This window comes from Typopeltis vanoorti, chromosome 2, assembly GCF_054136105.1.
Source record: "Typopeltis vanoorti isolate ZY-2024b chromosome 2, IOZ_Tvanoo_1.0, whole genome shotgun sequence".
Classification (NCBI taxonomy): Eukaryota; Metazoa; Arthropoda; class Arachnida; order Uropygi; family Thelyphonidae; genus Typopeltis; species Typopeltis vanoorti.
Genome location: NC_143550.1, coordinates 78,174,931 through 78,195,019, shown reverse-complemented (window position 1 = coordinate 78,195,019; position 20,089 = coordinate 78,174,931). Strand labels below are relative to the sequence as shown.

The 20,089-nt window shown below is 36.2% G+C and overlaps 1 protein-coding gene across 2 annotated transcripts in view; it reads left to right on the top strand.

The window, feature by feature from the left end:
• The window catches only part of LOC150109200 (rho guanine nucleotide exchange factor 3-like), a 235,143-nt gene that overhangs the window by 89,347 nt on the left and 125,707 nt on the right, over nucleotides 1-20,089 (top strand). For both annotated transcript variants that reach the window (XM_090406217.1, XM_090406208.1), the window contains one exon: nucleotides 16,626-16,940. In XM_090406217.1, the coding sequence (XP_090262343.1) occupies nucleotides 16,626-16,940 (315 nt within the window). The remainder of the gene's footprint in view (nucleotides 1-16,625; nucleotides 16,941-20,089) is intronic.

Below are 20,089 nucleotides of genomic sequence, written 5' to 3'. Positions count from 1 at the left end.
AGCAAAGCAAAATATTTTCATATAGAGATGGCATAACATGCTTATGCTACCGTGTACGGGGCAGCCGATGCAACTCTTGATTTGGAAATGATGTCAGAGTTGAGAAATGAGCAAATCATTCCACCCATTACAAGAAATATTAATATCATCCAATGTAATTTAAATGGTATCGTTATCCCAGCAAGCAAAGAAAAACTAAATGAACTATTACTACTAGCTGACAAACATGATGCTGATATTATCTGCATCCAGGAAACCAAACTTCGACAAACCAACTGACTAAACATTAAAAACTATGAAATCATAAGACAAAATAGGCCTTCGGACCAAAATGGAGGAGTGCTTCTGACACTAATCCGAAACTTGTCATATAAAGTTGTTCAACTAGACGTAGTAGCAGAAGGAACTGAAATACGAGGAATCCAAATACTGGAACCAAGTAAAAAGCCATTAAACATATTCAATTGTTATCATCCTCCTGACAAACCCGGACCAAATCTTTTCAACCTATCCCATCTCATTGAAAACTCCATTATCTTAGGAGACATGAATAGCAAACATCTGCTATGGGGTTCTGAGGAAATAAACCCAAGAGGAGAAAATCTGAGTAATTTCTTAGATGAAACAGGACTAATAACTCGCAACTGTGGAGAACCTACTTATCTTTCTTATTCTTATGGTACAAAAGATGCCCTAGATATCACTGCGGTGTCTCCTGATCGTCACGACAAAGCTATTTGGTCTGTTTTGGAACCAGTAGGAAGCGATCATACTCCAGTATTAATCAATCTGAACCCAAAAATGACTAGACCCACCCAGAAAAAGAAAATATCATTGGAACTTCCAGAAGGCAAATTGGGAGAAATACAAGAATGAAGTAAGTAGAATGCTGAAAGATCACACATACCATGATGACTTAGACAAAGACTATATAACTTGGAAGAATACTATCCTAAATGCAGCAAAGAAAAGTATCCCAAAGGGCTACAGGAGAAAAGTTATTTCAAACTACACAAAGGCTCACCAGGAACTTGCCAGTAAAATAACTAAACGAAATGAATTATTTAATATCTTAAAAATTGAAAGCTTTCCAGAAACCAGGATTGAGTACAACAAGATAAATGCTGAAATTAAACAAAAATATAATATATTACAAAGAACTAGATGGCAAGGATTTTGCCACAACTTAAATCTAAACACTTCAGATACCAAACTTTGGAAACTGACTGCTAATTTACAAAGAGACCTACCAAAGGCAAGTGAAACAAAAATAGTATACTACCACATTTTCAGGCTGCCTTTAGAAGAAGTCACTCAACAACTGATCAATTTTTCTACTTAACCCACTAACACGCTAAAAGATCCAGATGGAAATATCAAAATTGGAGATGGGGAGAGCTCAGATACCTTGACCTTTCATTTTCAAAATATAAGCAAACTAGAGATGGTCAGTTGTGTTTTCAGAGAGCTCCCGAAAGCTAAGTATAATTTTGAGTAAAAATTAGAATATAGGTTAAAATCATAAAGTAATATTGTCTAATTTTGGTGTGAATTCTGTTATTTAATTTAGTATTTAACGATACGTTTCATAGATTTGAATATGGTGCCAATGCGACGTAAGATAATGGCGTCCAAAAATACGACGCCATTGTTCAAAAACTATAATGTGAGAGAGTTTGTCCAATGTGATGAGTGTGGAATGTATGCATTCCTGAATGAGACTGGAGTTTGGATTGAAAGTGATAGTGGTGGGAGAATGTGCAGAAAGTGTAAGCAAAGTGAGGAGTTGAAGTATGTGTCAGGTTGTGAAACAGTTATGGTTGAAGAAAGCCAGAATGTGAGTGAAAATAGTGGGTTGATAGGGAATTGCGATGTACAAGATGGCAACGAGAGCGGTGATCAAAGAAAGAGTGAAAGCAACTATAGGAGAGTTTCTGAAATGAAGGAAAGAGTGTTGTATGGTGACTCGTTATTAAGAGGAGTGTTAGATGGGAGTGTAACTAAATTGTACTTACCGGTGCGAAATTTAAGGATATAAGTGAGAGTATTAGAGTGCAAAAACAGAGGGTGAAAGAATTAATAGTTGTGGCGGGTATGAATGAATTGAAAGGTGATAAATTTTTTATGAGAGAGGACTTGAAAGTATTGTTAAAGGTAGCGAAAGAAAAGAGTGACAGAGTTAGAATGGTGAGTCTGTTGCCGCGGTATGACAGAGAGGAGTTTAGGAGGAGGGCCATAATCGCAAATGACATTATGCGCAGGTTATGCAGACGGTGTGGCGTGGAATTCGTGGACGTGTGGAATGAGTTTGATTGGCGAAAGGACTTATACAAGATGGATGGCCTGCATTTGAATGGACTTGGTGGACTGGAAAAAGTGTTGCTGAATGAAGTGAAAATCGATGTGCAGAACCAGGGAAACTAGAACTACCAAGGAGGTGGGTGGGGGAGTGGATATGTGGACATCAGTGAGACAGTTGAGTGTAAGAATGTATATAATGTACTCAAGCCAGCACTAAGGACAAAAAATGGGAATGGGACATTTAGAATAACGCATCAAGATAGGGCTGGGACAAAGGGATCACTGCATTTCATGTATACCAATGCTAGGAGTATTAGGAACAAGAAGGAAGAATTTTTAGCCTTGATTGGCTCTTCCTGGCCACAGGTTATTGGCATTAGTGAAACATGGCTGATGGAAGATGATATAGTTAGTGGGATAGAATGTGTAGGTTATAGTGTGTTTAGGAGGGACAGAGAGAATAAAATGGGGGGAGGGGTGTTATTGATGATAGCTAATGAACTGTAGCCAAGGAGAATTAAAGTTGTATCGCAGGATAGTGAAAGGAGCTCATTTGAGGCTATTTGGTGTGAGATTGAGACTGGCAGAATAAAATATACAGTTGGATGCTGCTATAGACCAGGTGATGGAATAGATGGTGGAGATAGTATGCATAAACAAATTGATGAAATGAGTGGAAGGAGGGTAATTATTATGGGGGATTTCAACTATGGTAACATTGATTGGAAGGAGGAGAGGACACATGTGAGGAAGGAAATGGATTTTATTCAATTATTAAGGGATAACTATCTGAGACAGCATGTAATTGAAAATACTAGGGGTGTGAGAGTGCTTGACCTGGTAATAGCATCTAAGAATTTGACTGTAATGAATATGACCATGTTGCCACCTATTGGTGAGAGTGATCATAAGGTCTTGACCTGGGAGGTGGCTAAAGGTGTGGAATTTTCGATTAAGACAGGGTATTAATTGTGGAATTACCATGCTGGCAAGTATGACAAGTTTAGGAGATTGCTTGGATCAGTACCATGGCATGTACAACTGCAAGGGCTGGACGTCGATAGAGCATGGGAAGTGGTCAAGGAGCATTTACAGGAGGTTATGGCTGATTGTATACCTAGGGTCTGAATAGTAAAACAAGTAGGGGTTAAATGGATGAATAACACCTTGACTTTGAGAAACAACTGTGAAAAAAAGAAACAACTGTGGAGGGAATTTAAAGAAAGGGGTGACCTGCAGGCACACGAACGGTATAAAATGCAGGACAGAAGGGTAACAAATGTGGTAAAAAAAAGCAAAAGCGGATTATGAAAGGAAACTAGCTATGCAAGCAAAAGAGAATCCCAAACAGTTCTTTCAATATGCTGCAAGCAAGAAAAAAAACTGTACACGGCAATATGATTTTAAGGAATGACGATGGTAAGGAGGTCACTGAATTAGTCGATATAGTGCAGTTACTGAGCGCGCACTTTGCAAAAGTATATCATCCAGGTGGTGACATTGAAGAAATGAAGGAACCATTAGTTTATACGGGAATTGTGATGAATGAAGTGGAGGTGAATAGTCTATTACAGAACCTTAATGTGAATACATCTGTGGGATTGGATGGTATACCGGCATGGGTCTTGCGTGAAGAAGCTAAGGAATTATCAGTGCCCTTGACCATGTTGTTTAATCTGAGTCTCGGGTCTGGTTTAGTCCCGCAGGTGTGGAAAGAGGGAAAAATAGTTCCATTGTATAAAGGAGGATCCAAGACTACGGTTGCAAATTACCAACTGAACAGCATATCAGGAGTCGTTGTCAGAGTCTTGGAGAAAGTAGCCAAGGGAAAAATACAGGAATGGATTGATGAAAATGAGATACTGTACAGGGGGGGACAGCATGGCTTTGTGAAGGGTAGATCATGCTTCAGTAACTTGCTCAAGTTTTATAACAAGGTGACGGCTGAACTGGATAAGGGTAATGGGTTTACAGTGATACTGCTGGACCTGGCAAAGGCGTTTGACAGAATACCACATGGAATTCTAATCCGTAAACTACAACATATGGGAATGGATATAGGGTTGGTGAGATGGATAGCTGGGTGGTTGATGGAGAGATATCAAAGAGTAGTTTATTCGGGAGTAGAGTCCAAAAGACGGCCTGTGACTAGTGGTGTGCTGCAGGGTTCTGTTCTTGGACCACTGCTGTTTAATCTGTTCATTAACGATATAGGGAAGGATCTAAGTGGAACAGTTCATTTGTTTGCTGATGATGCAAAGTTGGGTAGGGCGATAGTGAATGCAGAAGATGTCAAAATCTTGCAGGATGACTTGGATAGATTGGAGTTCTGGGCTAAGGAGAATGGATGTCAATTTAATGTGACAAAATGTAAGGTTATGCATTTTGGGGTGAAAAGATTAGCAGCAGTATACCACATTGGTGGAACTGTACTCCAGGAGATTGATGAGGCCAGGGACTTGGGAGTTTTGGTAGATAGGGAGATGAAGTTTAGGTGGCACATTGCAAAAGTAGCTAAATCAGCTCATGAACTCACTTGGTTGTTGAAAAATACCTTGACGAGCAGAGACACGTAAGTTATTGTACCTCTGTACCGAGCCTTGATAAGACCTCATCTCGACTACTGTGCCCAGATTTGGTGACCTAGGTTCCTTCTTGATGGGGAGGAGGTGGAGAGGATCCAGAGGCAAGTGACTAAGATGCTAGCAGGTCTGTGGAATGAACCATATGAGAACAGGTTGAAGATTTGCGGGGTTGCAGAAACTAGTTGATAGGCGGAAAAGGGGAGATATGATTGAGACATTCAAATTGCTAAAGGGATTCTATAGGATTAATTCAGAGGATATTTTTGAGATCAGGACTGGTGGTGGGAGAACTAGGGGGACACCTATGGAAGCTGGGCAAGAGTGTGGTTAGCATGGGTGTTAGAGCTGGGTTCTTTACTTTTAGAGTGGTAAATGAGTGGAATAAGCTGCCAGAGTCTGTTGTGGGTGCTATGACGGTGAGCGAGTTCAAGGCAAGGTATGATAGATACTGTGAGAACGTCGTATAGTTATGTGGACATGATGTTTAGGGCCTCCCTCGATGAGTCTAAGGACTCCCTGGAGTTCCCCGAAATAATAATAATAATAATATCAAAACAGGCTCGACAGGCAGAAAAATGCTGCAAACCCCCCCCAAAATATCAAAACAAGCTATTCTGGAATCCATTTACAATCTCTGAATTGGGAGATGCCTTAGAGAGATTAGATATAAATAAATCATGTGGATCAGATAACATACAAGGAATAATGATCAGACATCTTCCTTCCCTAGCCCTAGATTGGCTAATTTGCCTATACAACAATAGCCTAAGATAAGGAAAAGTTCCGAAAGACTAGAAGACAGCCACAATCATACCAATCTTAAAGCCTAATAAACCGCAAGACCAACCAGGAAGTTATAGACCAGTTTCACTGACTTCAATTCCAGGCAAATTAATGGTAAAAAATGATACTCCAACGTTTGAATTACTATCTAAACAAAAATAGTATACTACCACATTTTCAGGCTGCCTTTAGAAGAACTCACTCAACAACTGATCACCTTTTCTATTTAATCCAGACAATTCAAGATAACTTCCAGACCAAACCTACCAAATCCACCATTGCAGCTTTTATAAATTTTAGCAATGCCTTTGACAAGGTGTGGAGGCAGAAACTCTTTTCCAAACTTTGTCATATTGGAATAAAAGGGAAGTTCTTAACTGGATCTGTGACTTTCTAAGAAATAGAACAATTCGAGTTAGAATAAATAATACCTTTTCTAAGAAACTGAAAATAAGACAGGGACTCCCTCAAGATAGCATTTTGAGCCCACTCTTTTTTTCCATCTACTTGAATGACTTAGATAAAAATATAAATAAAGAAACAAAGATAGCTATGTTTGCTGATGATTTGGTCCTATTCTCAGCTCACAACAACCTAGAAACAGCAGAAGGTCACTTAAACAAAAGCCATTGAAAGTTTAGCTACATACTGTGAAAACCAAAAAATCAAAATTAACCCTACTAAATCAGAAATCTGTGTTTTTACTATTAATAACCACCTCAGAAAGTGGAGACCAAAGATTAAGCTAAACAGTAAACTAATTACTTTTAATGAAAACCCCAAATACCTTGGAGTTACTCTGGATTCATCGCTAAGCTTCAATAAACATATCAACAATGTTGCAGTCAGAGCAAAAAGAAGACTAAATATCATGAAAAGTATCTCAGGTAAAGAGTGGGGAGCCGATGCTAAAACTGATGCTAAAAGTCGCATATACCGCTATTATCCGTCCCATAATGGAATATACTTCGCTCATATGTTAACTAAGGAATACAACTCCTGGAAAAATAGCAGAATTCGAATCCAACCTTGTTCCTTTAAAAATTAGGTGGCAAGAAGATCTTACCATATTTGTAGAAAAAAGAGCCAACCTTGCACATCATAGAACAAGTGAACTTTTTAAAAACTGGAAACCAACAAACAGAATAAAGAAAAAATCAACAATGCATAAAATCATAGAAAATAAAATTCCCTTGGATTGTCCAAATAAAATAGCCGACTACCCAGCATTTCCTACAAATCAAGACAGGAAAAATATAGTTATCAACTCTGAAATAGGGAAACGAGAAAAAAAGCCTAGAAAACCCTGAAATCTTGAGATCATTAGCCCTTTCAAAAATAATGGAATATGGACCTGACTCAATAAAGATCTACACAGATGGCTCCAAAAATCCAAATGGCAATTCTGGGAGTGGCGTACCGATCTATGGCTCTCATAATATAGAACTAAAAACAACTAACAGTATTGGATGCAACTCGTACCATGCAGAATTAATAGCCATTAACACATCACTGCAATATTTGGACAAACAAAACCCAAAGGAGTTTATATTTTTCACAGATTCCTTAGCAGCCCTTCAAGCTATTAAGAACTGCTGCACTAGCCATCAAGAAATACTTGAGACATAGCAAAAAACATAAACAAACTACATAAGGATTCCGAAATAATCTTCCAATGAATCCCATCCCATGTGGGATTAAAGGGAAACGAAACTGCAGATGAAGTAGCAAAAATGGCTGCAACATCAAGTGATACCACAGATTTCGATCTTTTTAAAACCACCCAAAAAGAAAACCTAAAAAGAACAATTCTTCAGGACAGACTCATCACTGGTACTCAGCAGAAAATCCAGGAGCTACCATCAACTCCAAGTTTAATCGCAGTGCCACTACCATGATCTCTCGCCTCAAGACCGGCCACACAAGACCAATCAAGTTTAGCAATGGCATAAAAGTCTTCCCCACCTGCAAAATCTGTAACATCGAGGAAGTATCACCAGTGCATTTGCTAAACTGTATGAATATTTCCAAATGTGAACTCTAACAACCCACAAAAGGTGCTGTATAAAATACATGAACTTGACCTCTATGATCTGGTGTAATAATACCATGGGAAAAAAAAAAAAGGAAAGAAAAAAAAAGGATAATGATTCAATATACATCTTTTTCATATAGAAAAATTCTCTAGAAGTGGTGGACTGACTGCCAGCCATAAACTGAATGTTTATGGAACTTGAAATCCCCTTCAAAGTGAAATTCAAGAGATACACAAATCCTGCACTGCTGATTCCTTAGTACCTTCCATTACATACTGCCGTAAGTAATTGTTCCTGAGAAACTGAATAAATTCCATTTCCTTCTGTCCATATGAACTTTCCTGCTTCCAGTCTGTATCCTCATAATTCAAGTCCCCCATAATAATTACAAGCTCTCCACTTATTGAGTTTATTTGATTCATATCACTGACATCATCCCTTTGCCTAAAGCAGCAGCAAATAAAACACTTTGTTAGTCTGTATCTCACACTAGACAGCCTTAAATGCACTGCTTTCCATCTTACTGACCTCCTATTACCCCCCCCCCCCATCCTATTTGCTCTATCCACTCTAAAAATACCATAACCTTCATATCCTATGCCACTAATTATACCATTCTCAATCAGTCATGTCTTGCTAATACCAATAAAGTTTGGCAATTAGGAACTAACTGATGAAAAAAAAATTCCTCATTCTTTGTACCACAGTCAAATTCTTTTTTATTTTCTCAGGAATTAAAGTATCACTCTAGTTTTCCTGATTTTTACACATCCAGTCCTACAGTTGGTATATAATTTCTAAACTCGTAACACCAAATCCATTCAAGTGCAAATCATCTGCCTTTTATAAGTCTTTTCAGTCATCAAACTCACTTCATACATTCAGAAACTGCACACCATTCCTTGTACTTGACATAGACATACCCACAGTCATTTGCAATTACGTCCCTTCCTCACAACTCACCTTTATCATGCCACGGCAACAGACTCACAATCTTTACGCTCTCACTCTTCTCTTTTGTTGCTGCCAATAACTCTTTCATGACTTCCCTCACACCATACTTTTTTCCTTTCAGATCATTTGTACCTGTCTAAACAATCAATTCTTTCACTTTACCTCTCTGCACCCTAATAGCATCACTAATATCATTAATTTTTGCACCCAGAAAACATAATTTCATCATATCCTCACAAAGCACTCCTTTTATCATGGAATCTGCACATAATTCTCATCTTACTCTATAATTTTTAAACGAGTATTCCTTTCTCTTCTTTTTTTGTTTTCTTAGCAGCACCACTTGCCAAACATTTGTTCAGTCTCTCAAGCTTACATTTCATCCTATGAAAGACTACACATAAGCATGCTCTCTCTCATTACATTTAAATTTTCACTCTCCATCCATGTTTTTATTTTAACCTATACTAGCATCTTTCCCTCTCTTACATATTGCTCTCACATCATCATGTATTACATTCACCCCCTCCTTCACATACTTCCACATTTTCTTGGAATCTTTTCATTTCCTCTCTTACCATTATATTTCCCCCACCCAAGCATTCGTTTGTTTTTTCATTCTCTCGACACTCTCATATTTACTCTTGAATGTTTTATATTAGTTAATTTTATCTGAAGTGTCATAATATCTCCATTCACTATCTTTGTCGGAGTCTTCATATTTACTATTTCCTTTCTGAATACTCCTATTTTTTTTCCCATGGAATGATGAGTAGACAGTGTAGGGTTAGAAAGAAACGATACAGTCATCACGAATCTTAGAATTCACAGTAAAAGTTTGTGCTTTAGTATTGCTGATACAGAATGAACCATTGGCCACTGCAGATTTTTGGAGGCAAAGACTAATTACTGTATCTCAACTTCTCCAGTTGCATTGAATTTAATCTAGAAGTTGAAGGAAATGGCGGTCCCAACACTGAAGGTGTTGTCTTGAATTAGATTGATAGAAGACATATCCCTATCATATATCTGATTGTTACTTGACCCAGTGTTAGCTGGAACCTGAGAAATATCCTTACTACTGCTATTATTATCTTGACATAAAGTATCAACAAAAGGTGAAAATGGGTGGCCTTTCAGTTTCTGAAGTGTCATAATATCTCCGTTCACTGTCTTTGTCAGAGTCTTCATATTTTCTATTTCCTTATCAGGGATATGTGAAGATGGTCAAGCATTAGCCCATTACTCTCTTTACATAGCCCTGATAATTTAAGGTAAGGTTGAGAGTTGATTAATTCAACAGTGGTAAATATGGGCTGCTATTTTTCTGGAATCAATGTACTTCTTGATGCTGTATTTGTTATCAGTATATCAATATCTGTATCTCTGTTTCAATTACTGTATCTTTTCCAGGTGGTGATCCATCAACCATTACAGAACACTGACCATTAGAAAATGATTTCTGAGTCAAGGGGGGGGGGGTGGCAGACTTGAGTTGATGGATGATTAAGTGGTGATTACTCAGGTCTTCCTTCTCTTGTGATCGACAATACCTCCTCATTAATATTCTCAAGTTCTCCTGCTGATACCAGCTGTATGGTTCTTGACTTCCCCTGTTCCTTTATATATTTGTGACTCATGAAGTCATCTTCTCCAAGGTCTTCCTCTTTTCTGTCTACCTAATAGTGGCAGTTCTGCCTCATGTTGTTTTTGTTGTGGCCCAGTAAGATGCAAGGCCTGTACTCCTAAGCGAGAATCCCATTCCTCCTGAATACGAGATTGACTGCCAACTAATCCAGTACTGGTAAAACCAGATAGTTCATATTAAACTGGAATCAGTACAGCATCTTGGCATAGACTATAGGACGATACAGACACGCACACAATCTGAAGCATCCAGAAATTCACTTGCAGTTTCTTTAAAATCTTTATTATTTAGACTTTCAATAACACTAATAAGTGTAGTCAGCTGGCCCTGTGAGATGCTTACTTCACCCTATACATGAAATTCACCATCACTTTCAGATCTATGTATTTGATGTCCTTGGGGATCACATGTCGATAACATTACTCTGTGAGCCTTTACACGCTGAAGTTACATCTACAAGAGCATTCGTAGAAAGTTACTGATCAAAAACAGGGTGATGTATTGCTATGTTGATTGTTCCATTTTGAACATATGATCTGAGTCTCCATTTTTATAAATTAGTTATAATTATTCATTCAATATACAACAGCAATGATAAGTTGTAAAAATACAACAGACACGTCACTTCAAAAGTCACAATTTATCTCAGATGTCATGTTTTCACATGCAGTTAGTTTAATCAACACGCACATGTTAAGTTAGGCTTAGTCACAAGATTGAAATTCCCAAAACCTATGAAAGAATCATAACATAACTTTATTCACCAGAAATCCTAGATATTCTGATCATTCATAATCTATTAATATAAATCAACTTCTCTACAAATAGTTTTAATATAAATCAAGTGGAAAAGATGTCACACTATCCAATGCACCACCATGCCACCAAAGCTGAATTTGTTTCTGAATGCTATAGTATTCTACTGAGATTACTCTATCATTCTTGCACTGACAATTTATTCATCAGTAACATTAGAACTTGCTATAATGAAAATTCAACATTTTTCTATGAACTTCTATAGTTGGGTACTAACAGTAAACTCCATTTACAATTTAATGAAGTTCAAAGGATATCCTAACAGCATTGCTCTTCCTTGCAGGATTGTGTATGGTCACCTTCTAGTAAATGACATCAAATGAGATACCTTTACATTGGATAGGAAACAGTAGAACATGCATTCTATAATTACTGAATTGCTCTCTGTTTTTTGGAACTGATGTAATGTGCTTAATATTCCATTACTCACAGCAGAACAAGTCACCCTTTTTTTTGCAGTATCCTCTCTGAAGTTTACAGTGTAAAAAAGAATTTTGATATTTATAATTAACAAAAATTAAATCAGGAAAAAAAAACAATATTATATACAAATGCTATTTGACATTATGTTATGGAAATTCTGTTGTTTATTCTTCTTCTTCTTTTTTTTTTTTTTTTTTTACTTAGAAAGACATTCTAGGAAATAACAGATTTTTAGTGAAGTGATATGGGCCACCACACATTATGTGATATTCATGAGAAGATAAAATTTCTATTTCTGTTTATGAAAGGTTTCTCATACTACTCCATCCTCTTAGTTTACTATGGCCTTGTAGTCTACCACAGGCATGACTGGTGAGCAATCCCAGTCAGTGAAGGCCAGCTTAGAGGCTAATCACTTGTGTACTAGGTGGTTAGCCTTTACTTTGTACTTTACATATGGAATAACATGCAAAGCTGGGACTATCTGTAGCATATTATTATTATTGATTAAGGATTTATATTTATCTATTAATTTTTATTTTTACATCGTCTAGAAACCCAGCTGTAGAGATCAAGCAGGAAACTTTTTCAAGCTACTTTAGTCTTTCAACAAACTGCCCATTGGTCTCACATCAAGCAATGAATAAATTCCAATCCCACAATGAATAAATTCAAATCCCACAATGGACATCAATGCCCATTGTGGGATTTGAACTTGCCATCTGTTGGTTGGAGAGTATGCATGTTAACTACTTGGCCAATCATCCTGATGTTAACAAGTAGTTAACAGCTTGCATCCACAAAGATGCAAGTGTTTGCACACATACAAGCCACATGCCTGCTTTATGAGATTAAAAAAAATCAGTTTTTGTAAAGGAGGTGAGGAGACTCACCAGCCCTCCACCTAAGACCCGACTTAACCATGAAAAATGCCATAATTTTGAAATCCTATTGTAGATGGTATTTGAACCTAAGTCTTTTTGTCAAGTAAATGAACATCCATTTTTTACTAAATATATATGTATGAATACTTTGTGTGTGTGTGTAAATTTTATTGCTACAAACATACATAGTTCAGTAAATTTATATGAAACCAAATGAAAAATTTTCTAGCATATTATAAAACTGTAATTTAAACCAGTATTAACATAGTTTTTCCTAGAATTTTCTATTGGAAATTAAACATTTGATTAAAGATTGAAGGCCAATATTAAGAGAACTGAGAAATATTAAAGGTATGAACAGGCGGCATGAATGGTAGATGTGCTGTAAACACTGAAATGTTCACACTTGTCGCTTCATACTGTATGAATACCACACACACACACACACACACATTCATATTAAGAAAGGAAGATATTTGAATGTGTCGCTTGGTATTATTAGTAATCATAAATGTGTAAATAGACCTTGTCAGGTGGTATACACATTTAAACAGAAAGGTTCTTTCGAATTATAGCCAAAACAACTAAGGCTGTGAGCCCAGTGTATTATTTTATAAATTCAATCTATTTTTTGGGCCAGTTTCTCTGTTTTGTGGGATGAAAACCCAAGTTTCTAGAAGAATCCTGCTGCTACTGGCTAACTTGCTTTCAGATAATAAAAGCCCTTATGTAAAGATTTTGCGTTCCAGGCAAAATTCGAATCCAGGTCTTTCTGGCCAAAGAATATTGTCGATTCGTGACTGAACTATGATTGTTCCCTTAAATAGAAGGTCAAAGAATGCTTCCAAGCAGGCACTAGAAACAGAATGGTGGAGAAAGAGTTAAATCTTGATCTCGAGTGCCTTAGAAGACAGAAATTTGAGAACTTTCATATTTGAAAATCCAACATGAATACATCCACATATTGAGGAGTAGGTTCTAAAAATATATATACATATATAGGAAAAGGAAAGAAATGATCTTATCTTGTGTACCCAGTATAGTTTGTTCTGGCTAATATTGCAGAAAAAATGCTGATTGCTTCTTGATTAATATGTCTTAGTTATGTGAAAAATCTTAAGGAAATAATAAAACTCGGTATTGCATTAACAGAGGTATAAAACTGTTTCTATCTTTTAGAATATCCACCTAAAAATATTTTATTTATAGAAGGCATTTATTCTTATATTAACAGGAAACATTTACTCATATTTTGTGTCAGTGTGACAGTTAGTGTAGATCGATGGTTTTTTTTATGATAAATTATTTTATGAAATGAATATACAGGCAGTTCTCCTTTATGGGTTCCTGGGCTTACGAGTTTTTTCAAGTATTAAAAAAAAAAATGAACATTAATTGCAATAAACATATGGTAAACATTCACTGACTTGCAAAACATAAAGCATTTACCATGCTGGTGTTACAAAGAGTAGTTGTTTTGCTCTTCATTTTTGCTGTCTTGTCTTATTTTCACATTTATGTTCTTATTAATGCTCTACAATAAGACAAAATGAATTAATACTATGGAGAGGGATCTTAATAAAAAGAAACAACAAAGACATTGTTTAACATTTGTATGATGTAAATAATTTCTTTATTATTATAATTTCCTTGATTTATTTTCTTGGAATAAATAATTGTTTAAGCATAAACTAGCATTTTTCTGACCTTTATATTTAACATAACATTACAGTCATTCCTCGACTTACATCGGGGTTCCGTTCCATCCTGCAGGATGTAAGTCGATACATTAAATGAACAGAGTTATAGGGTAGGGACTTAACCATAATGTATACTCTCATTTTAATTTTTAAACTTTATGAAACCATACTCTGCGTTACTACCACTATAATAGAATAGAATAATCACCCAAATCTTCTTCCACAATGATATCTTCATTACCTTCCCTATGTGAAAGCCCAGGCTGTGGCTCTTCTGGTGTAACCTTTTTTTTTATATGAAAATGTTGTATTCCTCTTCTTCTTTTCATCATAAATTTGTTTATAGCAAGCAAATGCATCATGTACTTTCCTTTCTACTAATAAGTAGCATTCAACATTTGGGGGTTCATGTCTTCAGCCATTTTGAGAACATCGCTAAATGCAGAGAACCTTTCTGCATGACCCTTCAATGTGAATTGTTTAACTACCTCTTCCTGTTTTTCTTTTTCCTCTTTCTTTTCTCATTCTTCCTTTTTCGCCACACATTGTTTCTCCAGTTCGACCAATTCTTCGTTGGCCAACTCTTAGGAGGCACTTTCTATGAGTTGAATTATGTCATCATCGTTCACTTTGCAATTCAGATTGTTTGTTAGGTCCACTATTTCTTCACTTTACTGCAATGTACAAAGGTCTTCATTTTTTTAAACTTCCAAAATCGGGCACAAACCTTTTTAATGTCTTTATCCATATGCCACTCATACATTGAGAGATCACTTCATTCCAAACTACAGCAATATTTTTAATAGCGTGATAAATATTGAATGCTTTCCAGAACTGCATGAGAGTCTGATCATTTCCTTCAGTGGCAGAAATGGCTTGTGAAAAAAGTTCTCTGTAGATAATAAGCCTTAAACACTGCAAGAACTCCCTGATCCATCGGTTGGATCACTGAAGTAGTTGGAGGGATAAACATGAACTTGATGAAGATTACCGATATAAGACGAATGACCTGGAGCATTATCTAGAATTAATAAAATTTTAAATTCCATGCTTTCCATTTCACTCGCATAACAGTTGATTAAGGCATCCTCTTAATCTTGAATTTTTTAGTCATCCACGACTTCTTATATCTCCACTAATGAACTGGAAGAGTATGCTTCCTAACGTTTGTGAAGGCTTGTGGATTCTCACTGTGCCATATCACGAATGGTTTCAGTTTATATCCAGCCATGTTATTCCCTAACACAATTGTAATACGGTCTTTAAGAGCTTTGAAACCAGGCATAGATGTTAGCTTTTTGTGGATGAATTGTCCGCTCGAGCATTTTTTTCTAAAACAAGGATATCTCATCCATATTAAATATTTGCTGTGGAAATTTATTTTCCTCCGTAATAATTTTATTCAATTTCTCCACAAAATCCTTGGCAGCCTTCCTATCTGCACTTGCAGATTCACCATACATTTTCAAATTATGCTGCACAAAATGCTGCTTGAATCTCATGAACCAACCGGAAGAAGTTTTGAATTTGTTGTCATAATCGGGCCCTGCTTTCTCCTTCAACATGTTGAAGAGACTTAGTGGCTTAGCGGTTATGGTCATAGTGCTAATGGGTATGTGCTTTTGTTTCAGGTCCTAGTGCTAAAAGGTATACCCCTTTTGGTTCAGGTCTTCTATCCATGAGGCAAGTAGCTTTTCCATATCAGCGATAGGGCCGTGTTGTTGCTTCGTCACTATCGTCAGTTTAATGGTAGCTGATCCTTTCACAGCCTCTACGATTTTATCCTTATTTTTCAAAATGATTGTCATTGTAGAATGAGACCATCTGAAGTCATGTGCAATCACATTGATGGGCTTACCAGCTTCATATTGCTTTATAACTTGCAACTTTGTGTCAAGATCAGTTGCTTGTCTCTTTTTCTGTGATTCTTCACTAGGTTTTCTGAATGGGCATGTAGGGCCATGTTGCACAAAATATCGTGAAATATTTTATGATAAATACATAAATAACCAATTTCTTCAACACAAAATCAACAGAGGAACTGTTGAAGACACGTGCTGACTGCCGAGGGAAGTTGCTGCCGAATACACTGTTGCCACTGCACATGATGCATTGTTGCTAAATAGAAACCTTTTTACTTTATGCTCACTTGCGTCTTGTTTGAAAGTAAGTCGAAAATGTTATTTATTCCCTTATGGAATCACGGACGTATCTTCGAATGGAAGTAACTCAGACATAAGTCGAGGGATGACTGTACTGTGGTCAAATTTTATTGTTGGGAACATTATCCCCTGGTTTTTAACATTAAGATTATGGGAAATAAATTTGCACTTTACGGGTTTTCGTTTTATGTGCATTCACTAGGAAAAAAATTAACTTGTAAAGTTGGGAACCACTGCCTGTATTAGTTACACTTCAGTTTGAAATTAAGTTGAATTTTGTTTTCAGTTTGTGCTTTTATGATATCATTTTATATCTTATTCCATATGTTGTAGCGTTCGTGGAGCACAATTATGCTAAACAGTAGTGGTTTATCAAATAAATCATCTAAGCTGTCTCCTTTTGAAAGCAGTTCATCACTTATTTATGCCAGTACATTGCACACAGAAAAGTCTTTAACATCTCTGCAAGATGAAGCATTTGAAATTGTTACTTCATTTGACCAGCTCTCCAGTGGAAGTCCTGTGACATATGAACATATCACGCCTGTAAAGCGACCAGTTTCAAGGTTATGGATTGATACTTTACCTGTTACTCTTGCAGATGTCATTAAAAAAAATCTTTCACGAAGAGAGATTCAGCATCAGGAGGTATATGAATGAGATTAACTTAATTCTGTATTATTTTATATTTACTTTTTTTTTGTTTTTTATTGGCCTAAATATTAATTAGCTCTTATATGGAGATATAAATAATCATCCCTAAAATATTAATTTTTTTTAATGATAATTCCACTAAAAGTTGAACCTATATCATTAGTACCATGATTACTAATGTCATGATGGTGAACTTGTAGAGACAAAAGGATTATAGTGGATAGTTGCTGTAGTGAATTTCTTATAGAACATAGAACAGCATTATGCCTGTGAGGCTTTTGGTTGGGACAGTTCAATAGTGTGTGAGTGTTGTAAAGATGTGTGTGTGCGTGCGCTTAGAGAGCTGACCGTATAATCAACAGATATCTGATCTGTATCCCTAAGGGATGTACAGGGTATTATAATGCACTATATGATTAAGTTGACATTATTAACTATTTGTAGTCTGCTAGTCTTTGATGACTTTTAATATCATGAAAAGTATGATAAGGCAGCACATCAGTTAGCCTCATTAAGTTCCTAACACTTGCTGCCACCAAACAAACTTAATGGGCAGCAAGAATATGCTCCTCCTCTGAACTCCAGCATGGTTTAATGCGCTCAGTGTAGATAGCAGCTTTTGCCTCAACAGGATGATTAGAAGAACAATGCACTCTCCAAGTCCAACAGCAGAAGTAAAGGCATGATTACATTCAGGGCAGATAAAATGATGAATGTCTGAAATTGCCTCAACAGGATATTAGAAAAATGATGCACTTTCAACACATTCTTCACTGTTATGTATAATCTCTTAATCCTGATGATATCAAAATAGAGAACATTGTGTGCTTTACTTTTGTGTCTGGCTAGTACCACATGCAACTTTTTTTTATTAATAAATTATGTAATAACTAATTTTATTACAACATTTTGGTGTACTTTAGATTAAAAACAAGCATTCACAGAAAGATTTCTGGATTAACAACTGTCATTCAAATTAAATTTGAACTAGATGTTGAATATCATAGTGGTTAGATGCATGGCTCATTGTTGCAGTGTGAATGTTTACTTTGTAATGTTTATGTACTTTTCTCATAGCCTATTCATTAATATGCAGGTCTTTTATATATGCTGTCCATAGTTGATTTAGGATTTGGTTTTTATTACTCTGAATAGGATATTTCACATCCTTCTTTAAATCTACCTACATAACAGTTGAATTCTATGTATCACAGTTTTATGAGTTACCAGTTGACATGATGTTTTTCTTTGATGGTGTGAAATGTCATCCTGATTTATGTGCCCATTTTTTCTCTGCTTCCTTGGCATGTTCTTTTTGATAGATTTCTCTAGAGTGACCTGTTTGGTGAATGTAACAAATGTTGCAAGTACAGAAACTTTTGTATGCTTCTGATTGTTGTGGATGAGATTGTTTCAGTAATCTTGGCATCATGGATATTTTTTGTAGCAGTTGAAAGGCAACTTTTAAGTTGTATTGTTTTAAAACTTTCACTATTTTATCTGACAGTTTTAATATAAGAAACAGTACCTTTGTAGTTGTTGTTATATATTCTCCAGAATATATGAATTGATATGCTATCAACTGTCTCTTCATTTCACAGTCATAATAGTGATCTCATGTTGCATCACCTGTGACTATTTATTGATCCCTTTCCTCATTCTTGTAGTACTGTACAAGTTCCATATAGACAGATAACTTTGGGCTTCTTTGTTCATCATGCATCATTTTTGGGACCCACCATGCACAAACTTTATTGTAAATGAGGTTGCTAATGATCATCACTGCTGGTTTTTCAGTACAGACTGCATTGTATAATTCATGAATTATGATATGACATTCCTCTTAATCAGTGTTGTGTCCTTGTTTGCTTGGGCTGCTGAACCCAGGTAGACAGATGCACAGGATACATAATATCAGCTGGCGACTAAGCTGGAGCTAAGGTCATCACAGGTACTTGGACTGCACTGTTTCTGGAGAAATCACCAGACTTCAACTAATGTGTCGTCGACAATTTATTTCTGTGGTTTAAGATAAAGAGAATTGGAAGATATGTAATTGCTTATGATTTGGGGGCTGATTTTGCTGGACCTTGAAACAAACGTCATTCTTCTACAGACCTAGTAAAACTTTTCTTTCCATAGGAACCTAGATGCCAAACCAAAACTTTTTATTTGAAGTCCTCACTGAAAATTTTTGTAGGTAAAAATTGGAAATTCTTGCTCTACAAGAAGTAAGATGGATAGGGAAGGTGGCATTCAAAATGGTAACACTTCATATACTTGGGTTGTGAGAAAAGTGAACTTCTGCAAGATATGACTACATTAATGTAAAGCTCTTAACTGCTAAATTTAAAATTGGGATTAGAGTTCTGAATGTGGTTAGTTGCTGTGCTCCTACTGAGAATTCAGAAGAGAGAGAGAAAGAGTGCCTTCTTTAACCAGCTATAAGATATACTACGCAGTTTCATGAAAGGTGATATATAACAGTTATTTTAGAGGATTTTGAATACCAAGATTGGCACTAATTCAGTTACTGGACATGAGCAATAGGACCGTTGGGATTTGGTAATTAATTGAAATGACAACGGTGAGAAACTCCTCCAGTTATGTAAGCCAATGCTTTTCACCTGGTGTGCTGCAAGATATGTGATGAACAGAACATCTGTGCATGCTCTTGAAGAGAAGCTCTCTCTCTTTTTTTTTTTTTTTTGACAAACTAATATGCAAGCTTAATTGGATTTGAAATCCATTTAGATCACTATCAGAAAATATTTTGGACTTTGATCTTTCAGTGAGAGAAAAGGAGGAGCTCCTAGATTTCAGGAATGATCAAACCCTTGAAGTTTAGTTTAAAAATATTCAGTTACCTGAATTCTGATTGACTGCAAAAGAAGAGTTTGTCTATTGGAGGGGAAAAAAAAAGGCAATTAAGATGCTTCACCCATTTGTTATAACTTATCTCTATAAACAATCTTCTTCATTGATGTTCATGATCAAGAATTTGAAGAGGTCATGTTTAAACAGTCTTGATAAAAAAAATTACATGTAGTCTTTCAAGCATCGGCATGAAATTAAACAAGTTGTGTTCAGAAAAATAAACACAAGTCTCTCATTGAACAAATTAATTATTTTACTTTGTAATT